The sequence below is a fragment of the Nasonia vitripennis genome, chromosome 3 (assembly GCF_009193385.2).
Source record: "Nasonia vitripennis strain AsymCx chromosome 3, Nvit_psr_1.1, whole genome shotgun sequence".
NCBI classification, from domain to species: domain Eukaryota; kingdom Metazoa; phylum Arthropoda; class Insecta; order Hymenoptera; family Pteromalidae; genus Nasonia; species Nasonia vitripennis.
Genome location: NC_045759.1, coordinates 3,306,479 through 3,319,182, shown reverse-complemented (window position 1 = coordinate 3,319,182; position 12,704 = coordinate 3,306,479). Strand labels below are relative to the sequence as shown.

The 12,704-nt window shown below is 45.4% G+C and overlaps 1 protein-coding gene across 3 annotated transcripts in view; it reads left to right on the top strand.

The window, feature by feature from the left end:
- LOC100123284 (stAR-related lipid transfer protein 13) overlaps positions 1 to 12,704 on the top strand; it is a 227,147-nt gene that overhangs the window by 190,791 nt on the left and 23,652 nt on the right. For all 3 annotated transcript variants that reach the window (XM_031926169.2, XM_031926167.2, XM_031926170.2), the window contains one exon: positions 12,022 to 12,203. In XM_031926169.2, the coding sequence (XP_031782029.1) occupies positions 12,022 to 12,203 (182 nt within the window). The remainder of the gene's footprint in view (positions 1 to 12,021; positions 12,204 to 12,704) is intronic.

The window sequence follows — 12,704 nt, the reverse complement described above, 5'->3', positions numbered from 1 at the left end:
GGAGGTGGACGACTGAAAATGATAGTCCCGTGTGCAGAGCGGAAAAAAGGAGACCCACACCTTCGCTGCAGGAGGAGAGAGAGGGAGAGGGGAGGGAGTTTACGTTTACACCTGGATAAACTGCTGCAGTTGGCCGAGCGAACAAAGCAGCGACACGAGAGTCGATTTTCACGCTGGCCTGCAGGGGGGGGGGGGGAGGAAATTGCCGCTCGAATGGATTTGTGGAAAATTGTGGCGCACAGCTGAGATCCAGTACACTCGTAAAAGTTATAAGCTCCATAACCGGCTCTGGAACCGATGAAAGTACGTTTTGCTGAAGAGAGAGGCGACTTTTTATTTCGCGAGGTTCCGAGAACTCTGCTGCTGTTGCTTTTTGTTGTGGTTTGCGTATCTATACCCTATAGGCGATTTCTAGCCGACTTGAACTTGTTAATAAAAATTTCGAGAGTAACGAGAAGCTGTGTACAATCACGCAGACGTTATCCTAGTCTCTGTTTACTCATACGTGCCGTCGACGCACACGTGCACGCGCGTACGTGGCCGCAGTGTTTATCCTCGTCGGCATCCAAATAAATATAAATTACCTTTATCTTGGCTTATCTAGCTCTTATCCCGCGTCCTTTCTTACCGAACAACATCGTAGAATCGCAGCCTCGAACACACACATTTACTACCTCAACAGTACATAGATAATATAGCTTTATTGTTATAATTTACCTCCTACTCTCTCTCTCTCTCTCTCTCTCTCTCTCTCTCTCTCTCTCTCTCTCTCTCTCTCTCTCTCTCTCTCTCTCCTGTGTATGGACCAAAAAGTGTTCATGTAAATCACGGCTTGATGGAGACGTTCCTAGAAGTCGCTCAGTTCGTGTTCTCTCTCTCTCTCTCTCTCTCACTCGCTCTCGCGAGAGCACACACATAAAACCATATCAGCGCAGTATACTGCTGCGGACGGACAAACCTACTTCCTCGGCTCAGCTTCCTGCATATACACTCGCGAATTACCATAATGTGTAGCGGAAAGCATCAGGGGCGCAGTAAACTGTTTAATCGACTCCTCGCGTGCCGTGTCGCACTCTTTCGCACACATACACACACGCGCGGGCGCGTAGTCGAGGTTTTATTGTCGAGGGATCGCCGCAATTTTGCGGCTTTAATTGAACTAATTTTTTTCAACGAGTTACGAGCACTTTAACCCCGTTGCGTAAGTCGATACTTAATCAACGAGCTTTTTGCTCGTTGCCTTTTTGCGTCTCTCGCATCCTTTGCTCAGTGTGTACATGCGTATGTGTGTCCTGGATTTATATATTACGTTCGTGCTTTACGAGAAGGTGATTTTCAGCGGTTAATGTTGTCATCGTATTTCTAAATAAAAGATTCGTAACGATCAGTGCTTCTGGATAAAAATTTATACATCCGACCGCGATCTTAACGAAGCTGTATGTATAAAAACATGTAATATTACGTTTTTGCCTTTAAGTTAAGACGATTTCGGAAATAAGGCGCTGAAATGCTTCTCGACAACATTTTTCCCGCTGCAGCTCGAAATGCCGATGCTGCGCGCGGCGCGAACTGCCGGTCATCGATCACGCCGCGAGAGAAACGACGACGATGGGCTAAGGTCCCGCTATCGTCGACTAGCCATCTATAGTTGCGTCTCGTTCCTCTTCGCGCGTACAGATCTTAGAGAGATTTCTGCGCTCGACGATCGATCCTTCAAAATTACTCGGGAAATTGTTTCGTATTGTGTGCTCCGAGGAGAGGGAAGATGCTTTTGTCGATTCGGTTCTTGTGGCAGGTACACCGGATGCGCGAACTGTTTCGAGTGGTTTTCGAATGCAGTTTTATTTTCATAGAGTATAATCGTTGCGAAGAAAAGGGAGAAAACAAGCATACGAACGGTTTAAGATAAATTAACGTCTCGTTTTTTTATGCCACAGTCGAGCCTTTACAGAGAGGGCTTTGATAAGACATAAGAACGTTGTTGGAGGTAGTTCAAGTGGATGTTGGCTCTCTAAGTGATTTTATTATGGTTCATTAATTCTTACCCTGTCGAGTTTTTACGCGACTCTAAGACGCTCGAGCCCAGATACGCTCTCTTGATTAAATAATCCGAAGCCTACGTCCCGGCTTTGTAACGAATGACATAAATTTTTCAGTGGAAAATTTTAAATCTCGCTGTAGCTGCTGTTCTCGTCACCGAGAAAAACATGAGCGAGACGCCGGCTTGGAGGACAATTTTCCCACTACCGCAATTATCTTTTTATATCGCAAACTTGATTATTTTTAACTCGTCTTTCTCTCCGCGAGATATGAAAGAAAAGCGAAAGCGCTTTTGCTAGTTAGCGCGAAATGACTGCAGGTCGACGCGTCTGCGGCGCTTTTTGTCTAAGCTTCCCCGTACGAGAGCTTCAGCAGCGCATAAAACGAGAAGTAACGCTTATTTATTACCCTAAGCTGCGGTAGTTTTCGGTTTTATCCTCTATCTCCTTATTGTCTAATTTATCGTATTTTCAGCAACGGAAAATCTTTTTCGCAGTACATCACGTATACTTCTGACTCACGCCCTCCTTCCAGCGATCCACAACCCATATTACAATAATAATCTCCGATACATAGAATATCAATCTCCGTTTTACGATTTCGCGAAATCTCCACCCACATACGATTCACGGTTCCCGAAAATCGCGCATCGTCCCATAAATTTCTCCCTCTTTCCTCCTTCAGAAAGCAGCGATTAATTCCAACCGGAGCGAGACAACTCGGTGTCGTCGCGTCCGAGAAACAAACGAAAAGGAGTACACACACACATACAAGCAGCTACGGAGCACAAAGTGTGTACATTGTACAAGTAGGTAGCCGCGTCGCTTTATTCATTACGCACTTTATATGCGGCGGCTCTGCGCGAGGGAATTTCTTTGGAGCAGTGCGGAGAGCGTGTGCAGTTTTTCACGCATTATGCGCTGCCGCTGCTGCTGCCCTCTCGTCGTGCGCGCAGAGCTCTCTTCTTGCGCTCTTTATGTCCTTCTGTTTCCTCGGCTTTCCGCTCTCGCTTATATTCTCCGGAGGGTTTTTTTTTTTTGTTTTCTTTGGATATTGTGCAGCGCGAGAGCCGAGGACTAGGACAAGAGCGCTTCGGTTTTGTAATTTTTCTTCGAGCGCGCTTTTCTTCTCTCTCTCTCTTGCGCTTGTGTTTCGTGCACGGGGCTGCGGGCGCTTATTTGATCGTGTTTTTCGATGAATTTCAAATTGTAATATGTTAGGGCTATTATGCAAGGTTTATTTTACACGGGATAAATTCGATGTTTTTCTGCGCCGTTCCCGTGAGGGGAACTCTTTTTCCTCTCGTTTGTTTTTTCCCCTGTATTATAGTCGCTCTCTCGCTGGTAATGGCATGTATGTATTCCGGTAGCGTCGCATAAATAACAATAAGGCTGAATAATCGAGCGCTTGTTGCTCTCTTTCTTGAAATCTCGTTGAGTTGTCTTGTAGCTCTTGTGGAAGTTTGATTATTATATGGACGAGTATAAGCTTACGGATGGATCAAATTCAAATCGCGCACACGCCAACGCGACATATAATAGCGAAGAAATCGTGTGGAAAATAGTAATAACTATTTATATGCAGATTATTATGCAAGCTGGAATCGGGAGTGGCGTACAATAGGAGCTTTAGAGTAGAGAATAAGAAGTAATAATGAGATCGTATAAAATCGGCCGAGTGTAAAAATGACCGTTATAAACTAGCTTCTTAATGAAAATAATGCGGTTTCGTAGTTTAGCATAAGCGACGGATATTACAATAAACAAACGCATTGCGGCCTCAACGCCGAGTATACAATGACACATCCGAAGTAGTAAACGTTTTGATAGAACCAGTCTCAGTCCAACGACGGGATGAAAAAAAGCACAACAACAATGAGTGAAATATTCGTTCGCGAAAGAGGCGGCCGGTTCCGAAAAATTCACGCTTTGTTGAGATTTATCCAGGCTTAACTTTGACGCGCGCTGAGATAGTACGCTATAAAAAACTACACTTTATATACGAGCCAGATTTTTTTAGCTCGCATCGAGAGCTTACGTAAGTTTTTGAGTACCGGCAGCAGTTTTATACTTGTAATGACGTCACACTTTCCCGTCACATAATTCACGAGATATTATCCTTCATCGATCGATTTCAAAAAACGTCAGCGATTATTATTGAGCCTCGCGTGTGACGGATACTCGATGATCTTTTACCAGTAATTACAGCTTTTATTGTTGTAAAATTAATACATCCCCGTTTGTCGTCGAAATGTATATTTTGACAGATGCAGACCCTGAGCATAATTCACTTCTAGATTGTATAATACTTGCAGCTTGCATAATGGCTTGTATATCGCGCCAACTTTTGAACGCGAGAGAAAAATGTCCCTACTTCGTGTATACGAGTGCTTTTTATCGCGATACTCCAAAAACGAAGCGAAGGAAAGCGTCCAAGGCCAACCTCTCGCTATCTAGGAGTGAGAAAACTTTACGTTTGTCGGTTCTTTTTTTCAGCCGTTCCAAAACCAGTCTCCCCCAATCAGAGTCTTATACACACACGTGTGCGCGCGCGCGCAGTTCCTCGGAATGTGTCTCAATAGTGCTGGATATACACGCGGAAGCCCTTTTTTTATTATAAACAGCGAGAGTATAGCCTCGAAAAATGAAATTTTATAAGCGCACCGTAGCTCACACGTGTGCGCGCAGGTCTAAAAGGAAAAGCAAACGGAAAACGTGAGCGCGCGCCTTTTGGAATCCAAAACAACTTGAGAGAGAGAAAAGACGCTCCCGCCTGCAATAAAACCGTAAAATCGGGAATATGGGCGCGCGAGTTATGTCAGAAATAGTAATGTAAACGCAAAAACCCATAAAATACTCGTAACGCTCGTTTTTACAAGCTTCGCCCTGTCACCACGTGCTGGCTAGAGATGTTATACCGAAAAACACCGGAATAGTCCCGACGATTCGTCGATCAACATCGGTATCCATAAATTCGAAACTCATCGCGCTATAAACCATATCTTCGAAAGAAAAATGGTAAAGCAAAAAAAAAAGAACTCTACACTGCTGCATCGCGGCTACTTTACTTCACTAGGAGACCTATCCCTTCAGCGCGAACCTACTCGCGTCGTCTCGCTTCGCTCGTTCCCTTCCACCGGTTTTTTAGCAGCAGCAGCAGCCTCCTCGGCTGTTCGTTCCCCCCATGAGCTCTACCCACACATAGGTACAACATACACACACACGTACAGAAAGAGCAGCAGAGCAACGGAAACACACAACACATGCATAAGTATACGCACGCGGCCTCTTGCCAAGATCGACGCCCCCACCGCTCGACCTCTTCTCTCTCTCTCTCTCTCTTCCCCCGACTCTCCGCCGGCAGCGGATCTACTGGTGCGCCGCGCGCCGACGACCGCTAGTCGAGAGCCGACCGCTGCACTCGCCGGAGCAGCGCTACAGACCACGATTCGTGCATGTTATTATCGTACTTACACACTTACACAGAGAGAGAAAGACTCGTAGCGTGGGAGAAATTCTAACTGTTTTTTCAATTTTTCAAACTTCCCGCGCTGGTGTCGCGTCTGACCGCGCGAGTTTTCTGACATTCTGACCATAGTGTGCTGTATCGTGAGAAGAAAGCTCGGAACAAGCTTTGAAAAAACTGACGAGTGGTGCTTCACGTGAATGAACGAGGCGAACGATGAACAGTGACGGAACAAGCGTGAAAATCGGTAGTGCAGTCAGCCGCGGACTCCGGCAACCTGTGGAACTCGCCGGACCTGCGTACGCTGATGCCGCAGTTGGGCTTATTTTTCGAGGCTGAGCGCTGCACAGTCGCGTAGCCAGGAACAGAGTCTGATGCGGCCGGTAATTGCTGGCAAGATATGCGAGGAAGCCGGCTAAGGAACGACAGGTTGCTTCGATCTGTCGCGAACGGCTGCGGTGTTCTTGCGGACGCTACGCTGAACTGCTGTTACTGCTGAGTATATAACGCACACACTAAAGACAGCGCGAATGTGTCGACGGTGTTGCATGATAATTATGAAGGGTGAGTTCGAGCTTTTTTTTCAGGTTTTGTTATTAGGGGGTGGGAGGATGATTGAGGCGTGTGTGGCGAACGTCATGGGAATTAATGAGCCGTCGCGTATTGGGTAAAAATTGTCTTGATGTGAAATGATAATTTTATTCGTATAATATATGAAATTACTCGATCGCTTATCTCGAAAAGTCGGAAATAACGACCCTCAGCCGTTTAATTGAGAGCTTAGGCGAATGTAAATAAGCGTTTTCACGTAGCTCTTACCAGGCAGTTTTCTGAATTCCCACAGATATGCAGCGAATATCGCTCGTATAGTTGAATCGCAATCGACTCGTAAAATTCTAGCTATAATCGTTTCGCTTACTTTTTCAAGCATCATCTTTAGAGATATTTAAGTAGAAACGCATCGCAGTAAAGTGAAATTTTATCCAGGAAATAATTACACTACAGTCATCGAAAATGCTTTCCCCACAGTTAATGCAAACTTCCTCGAGAAATACATTTTTTTTTCTCTCTCTATCTCTCTCTCTCTAACAAACTGCTAATCGATCGATCTCGAGGTAAATTATCCACGAATAGAAGTTTTACGTAAACCCTCTCGCGTCGGCTCGAAAAAAAAGAATTCCACCGACAGCCTCGAAAATTCTTCGCGAATTCCATCACACGCGGCGCAAAACTCATCGACAGGCGATCTCGAGAGATCGAATCGTATTTCCTGTACAGCATAGTCGATTTCCGCGCATACGTGTCTCGCTCGTCTCCCTACAGCACCATCAGCTCGTCTCTATACTTCGAGGCAACTCACGGGCGTAGGCACACCACACTACTTCCTCGTCCCGATATCCCATGATCTTATCGGCCGTCGTCTCTCTCTCTCTCTCTCTCTCTCTCTATATATATATATATATATACGTTGCAGCAGAGCGATATGTATGTGTACGTGTACCCTGCCTACGTGCGTATACCTACTCGTCGAGTTTTTCCATGGCGATAAGGACGATTGTCCGCTGTTGCGCGCTTTTTTCGCCTCGGTTCGATCAACGCATTTCGACGTAAGAGATAGGGAGGAAACGCGCGGATTCCGGCCGGGAGACGTTTGTGCGGCGGCGCTTTGTTTGTTTGGGGAAAACGCGTTATCGCGAATTTTTGGGCAGCGCGATGAGGTAATTCTGCGCTTGCGTTAATTTCGATGCGTGAGCGAAGGTATTTTATAAACACTGACGTAAATCTCTCTCCCGAGAGTATGCAAATCCAGTGAAGGAAAACCACGAGGATTCTCAGTCGCCATCGAAAAATCTCCCATTATACACACCCGAGCAGCGACAAAAACTCGACGCGTATACCGTATCGACTTACACTCGAATCCAAGCCACTCAGCACTTCTCGTATGTACGTATACACGCGAACGTCGACTCTCTCGTGAATGAAATCATCCTCGCGAGCGAACGAGTGAGCTCTTGCCCACGAATTGATGGGCCTTATGTCACGTCCGAGAGTGTACTTACGTAGGTGCGCGCGATTATACCACTCTCTCGCCATAGCAAAACGGATTTGATTCATGAATGAGTCGTCGGATTCTCTCCGTCTCTCTCGGGCTTTTGAGATCCGCTCATTAGCATTAGTGCCTGCCTGGACTCGCCGTGTAGATATACTCTTCGCGACGTACCAGTTCGAAACGGTACTCGCAATCAATTTTAACGTATGCCGCTCTCTTCTCTCCCTTGTTTCGACGTTTGCATTTTTCATGAGCGACGAACTGTGCTTTTTGCTTAGAGACGTTCCTTTTTCTTTTTTTGAGCATTTTTGTTTACGTTGCTCGTTATAAATTATTATTTTGGAGCGATACGCTCGTTGAAACGTGACCGTAAACAATAAAATACTCGTGTCAGCCGTTTCTTTTAAAGTAAATACTACACGAAATGAAGATAACTTTCGTAAATTATGAGTCACGCGTATAGATGACGATTGCTATTCGCGAGTGCGCTGTTTTGAATGTGACAAGTTTTCATTGGACATGTTCAATTTGCATACAGACTGCAGCACACGCGGCTATCGTGTAAATTATTTCCCAAAGAAATTATTATCGCTATTATTATTCTGAATCATCAAGTCATAATTCGTATGGTTACTTAGCACGTATTGCAAAAATACGTCGCGTCGATGTAACGTAAACACTAAGCGCTGCACGTGAAAAAGAGCCGAGAAAATAACACACAGACGAGCGTCGATTTATATAACCGATGATAAATAGACAATTCCCGTCGCTTTCAGTCACATTAGCGAGAGAATTACCGACGCAGAGAAAGAGAGAACCATTAGACTTTCATTGATATCGATACAACCGCTCATTACTCCGTCAGCGTGTGCAGTCAATTTTCCACTTCGTTCATCAAACCCGCAAAATTTACGCTCACTTTCCATCGGCATCCATGTCAGGAAGATGAGATAGAGAGACAAAAGCACTATTTTCGAAGCTCTCAAACGTACAGACACAAGCACGTGCGGCAATTTCCGCGTCCCGCGCTATCGAAGCCCATTAATTTACGCGGTTACGTACAAAAGCGCGAGCCGCCCACGCGAATAGGAAACCCAAAGATGTTCAATGCCAATTTCGAGCCTTTTTTTTATTTGCGAGAGTTGGATAATGCCTTTACGTAATGTTTTTGTTCGCGAGATCGATCCATCTCTTCCGGTCGATATTTCTCTCGACGCGAGGCATCGCCGGGTGAAATTAGCATGCTTAGCGCGACTTTTCGAAAGTCCGGCTTCGCTGCGCTAATTACGCACGCGTACTTCGAGGGTTCATACTTTGTATGTGTAAAAGGACGTTTTTATTATTTAATTAGGCACTTTCACCCGACAACAGGTTTAGGAGGAACGAGATTTTTTTTTGGCAATGATTAATCACCTCGAGGTACAATCTGTTTCTTTACTCTCCTGTTTCACAATTTCGATTCGAAGAAATTATTTTAATCTACGAGTGTACAGTGTATAAAATAACTCATATTTTTCGCGTAATCGGCACAATAAACCATCATAATTGTCATATCTCGGGGCGCATTAACTCATTAAATTAGCTCGAGAGCTGAGTGCGATACAATTCATAAACCACTCAAGGAAAAATCTGCCCAGATAAGAGAGACTCGCGGCAACTTTTACGTAAACGCCAATGAATCGAAAATAGAACTATTGCACATAAAATGGATCTGTATACCCAAATCCCCCCGAGATCGCGCTAATTAAACGCAAAAAGGCTTTGCATAGTGACTCAGTCCTCTCTCTGGCAGTGGAAGAAATAAGCCGAGGTCGTACCACACATGCCACACAACGGCTCTATTGTCGAGGATAAGAGAATAAGGCAATAATATAGCGCAAACGACCAAAATGACATTCAGCGCCGCGGCTCATGCGCTGATAAGGGGAATTCGTTGAACCGCAGCAGGCAATCGTTCATTGCTAGAATAAAAATAACGCATGCAGGCGCCAGTCGCGACGCGGCACTATCGTCAGCTACTGCAATTATTAGATCTGGCGCGACGATCTTGGGACGTATTATTATTTGCTCTCTGTCTCGGTACTCTCTCGGGTCGCGAACTCGTCGCGTATCGATTGCGAGAAAACAGACCTCGATGATGCTCATCATTGTCGATAAATATAGTCGCGGATATATGTAGGCGAAAAAATATCGCTCGTACGAGGAGCGATTAATTTGTTTTCGTGTGATTGATTAACGTTGCTTTTTGTCGTTCGAAGCACGATATAACGGATAAATCCGCAGGGTTGTAGATCGTAATACAAGAGATAAATTTCCAATTCGAAGAGATGATACGGTTCTATCGGGAATAAATTAGATTCGTTTAGCGTGAAAAGAACGCATTCCACTGGCATAATGGCAATCACGATAGCGCGCGTACGTATGAACTGAAGCCGAATATAAAGAATAAGTCTATAAATCCAGTACAAATGGAAATAATAAATCTCCCATAGAGAGAGGTCACGGGCCGCGACGTAACACTTTTCTATACGGGTATAGACACACTTGTACGTATACATAAGTCCATATATACGTATATATAGCCTTCATAAAAAGCATGAACGGTTACGTGTCCTAAAAAGCTCGGGAGAGAGATCAAATCGCTTGGCTCTCTTTACATTTCAAAAAGATCAATTACTCCTCCTCCTCTTCTTCTTCTTCTTCTTCGGCTTCTCAGCTCCTCGATGGCATAGTACAGGCCCCGTTTTTCGAGCGAATCGATCGCTCGGCTATCGGTCTACATTTCGACTTAGCTCTCGATCCCGTCTCGAATAAATCCCGCCTCGCGCGCAGCTCATACATGAAGTATACACGCGCACAAAGCAAATAAATCGACGCCGCGGCGAGTAGAACCAGGAAGTCGGGAGAAGAAGACGCATGTCCAAGAGAAGTCGACGAAACCGTACACACAGTGCACCTATGAATAGTAGTCTAATTGACCCAGTTTAGGCCTCGAGGCTCGCTATACGTACATGCTACACGTTCGGAGAGAGGGACTGTATACGGATATCAATACGGCCATCGAATATGTGCGTTGCTCGGATGTATCGGATGCTCGACGAGCTATACACGAGGAAACCCTATAGTCGCGGACTCTCCCGCTGCAGCTTTTACACCACGTGTGTGTATACACAGCCGCGTGTGTAACGTGTGTATGTTGATGCGAGCTGCTTCCATGCAATGTTTATGGGCGGCTGGATTATATACCCCCATTCGTTGGATTTTTTTTTTCGTTTTCCACCGGCTGTGGGACTCGAAAATAGAAGCTCGCTGAGGGATTTCCAGATTTGGAAAATTCGTGATGAATCCGCATAGTTTTGCTATTAAAATCCTTATCAACAGATCCTCTGTAAACTAGAAACCTGTCGTAAAACTCCGAGTAATATACACGCTTAGGCGATAAACTTCACGAAAATACCTGAGCCGTCAAGATTATGACACGTATTTTCACATTTCTCTCTAAAAATAGAAGCTATCCGGCGGAACGATGTTCCCGACATGGAAAAGCCGATAAAACCTCGAGGAACGCTATCTTCTCGCGCGAGAGAGCCACGTACGGGAAGAAAAATTGTTCTAAAAATAAAATACATTCCTGAAAATCCTCGTTTCCGAAGTATACCGGTATCACATGTGTGGGCGGTTTACGACTCGCGGAAAAAGTCGTACCATAAACTTAATCCGCCGATATTGGACCGGGAGGGAAATTCCCTCGTCGTTATTTACTAGTACACGCGGCTCTAAATTCCTCTATAACGTCCATTCGGTTGACACTGTTCCCTCAACGATCGGCTCTAGCGAAATCGTATCGGTATTGCGTAAAGACGCAATTAGACAGCCGGTGTATGCAAACACACGCTCGACATTGTCGGGAATCCGTTAATCCGACTTCCGTCTTATTCTATCGACGCGCGTATTTCCGAATTCAAGATCGACGGCTTTTCCGTACGTACACACACACGCGGAAAGCCAATTACTCAATGGCGCGACTTTCTAAAGGCATCGACCTTCCGTAATACGCTTTCGACGCCGGCCAATTACGGCGACCTCTTGAGAATTGATAATGTATATTGTATAGACAAGCTATGTAAGGGTTGAGATATTCTTAAGATATAGCGATTTGTCACGATTTGTTGTTGCTGATGTCAGCGGTGATGCGATCGGACATGCGTGTATGGCTTGTTTGTGGTTTGTAATGAGGTTTCGCTCGATCCAGCTTTTATATATTCGTATGCGAGAGACGTGACAGAAGCTTCTCTGTTTGGTTCGATTACCATTACGAAATTGATCACTGCCATTTTCGCTCACTTTATAGCGTCATAATAATAGACAGACGTTAGCCAGAGTAGCGCAGCTTAAGATAATAGCTCGATTGGATTTAATGCAGTAGCAGCGATCAATGATGTAACGATTTCTATTTGTGCTTCCAGATTATCAGTTTCCTATTGACGTGACCGGCGTAGCCAAGGATCACCCGTTTCTCGAGGCCGACTCTCTGCAGAGTCTCTTCCGCAGGCTCCATGCTCTCAATCGTTGTGCTAATATGAAATTGGACACTCACCATCATCATCATCATCACACAACTCATCACAACACGAGCCACGGCAAGAGCGTAAGTACACATTTCTTATATCGTATAGAAAAAAAAACAAGCGTTTCCCTCCAACGGTCGCCTCCTCCTTTTGCGCATCTCGAACAATGCGCATCCGCCCCTACTTCGAATGTAAAAAGCAAAGTCGTGCCTCTCCAAAGCGAAGCCAGATCAGAATCAAGTCCCAAAAAAAATTCCAGGAATATACCTAATACACCGGCGGCGACACGTGGAGACGCCTTTCACGCAATTCCAGCCGCAGTGATGTACCGACACTCCTGACCGGGATTTTCTCCCGCCTTTTCTTCTCGAGTCGGTCGGTTAACGGGCGAAAAAAAAACGCAGCGGGTAGTGAAAGGATCGAGGCCGAATTTTCGTGCGGTCGACCTTTAAAAGCGTTAGGGAAATGCATGGGCTGGGGGTATAAGCTGCCGTACACGCGCGAGAAAGAACGGTTGGAATTAGGGGGTGGGGTCCTTTTAAAAGGACTCGAGAGAGAACAGGTGTGCATTGTACGGCGTA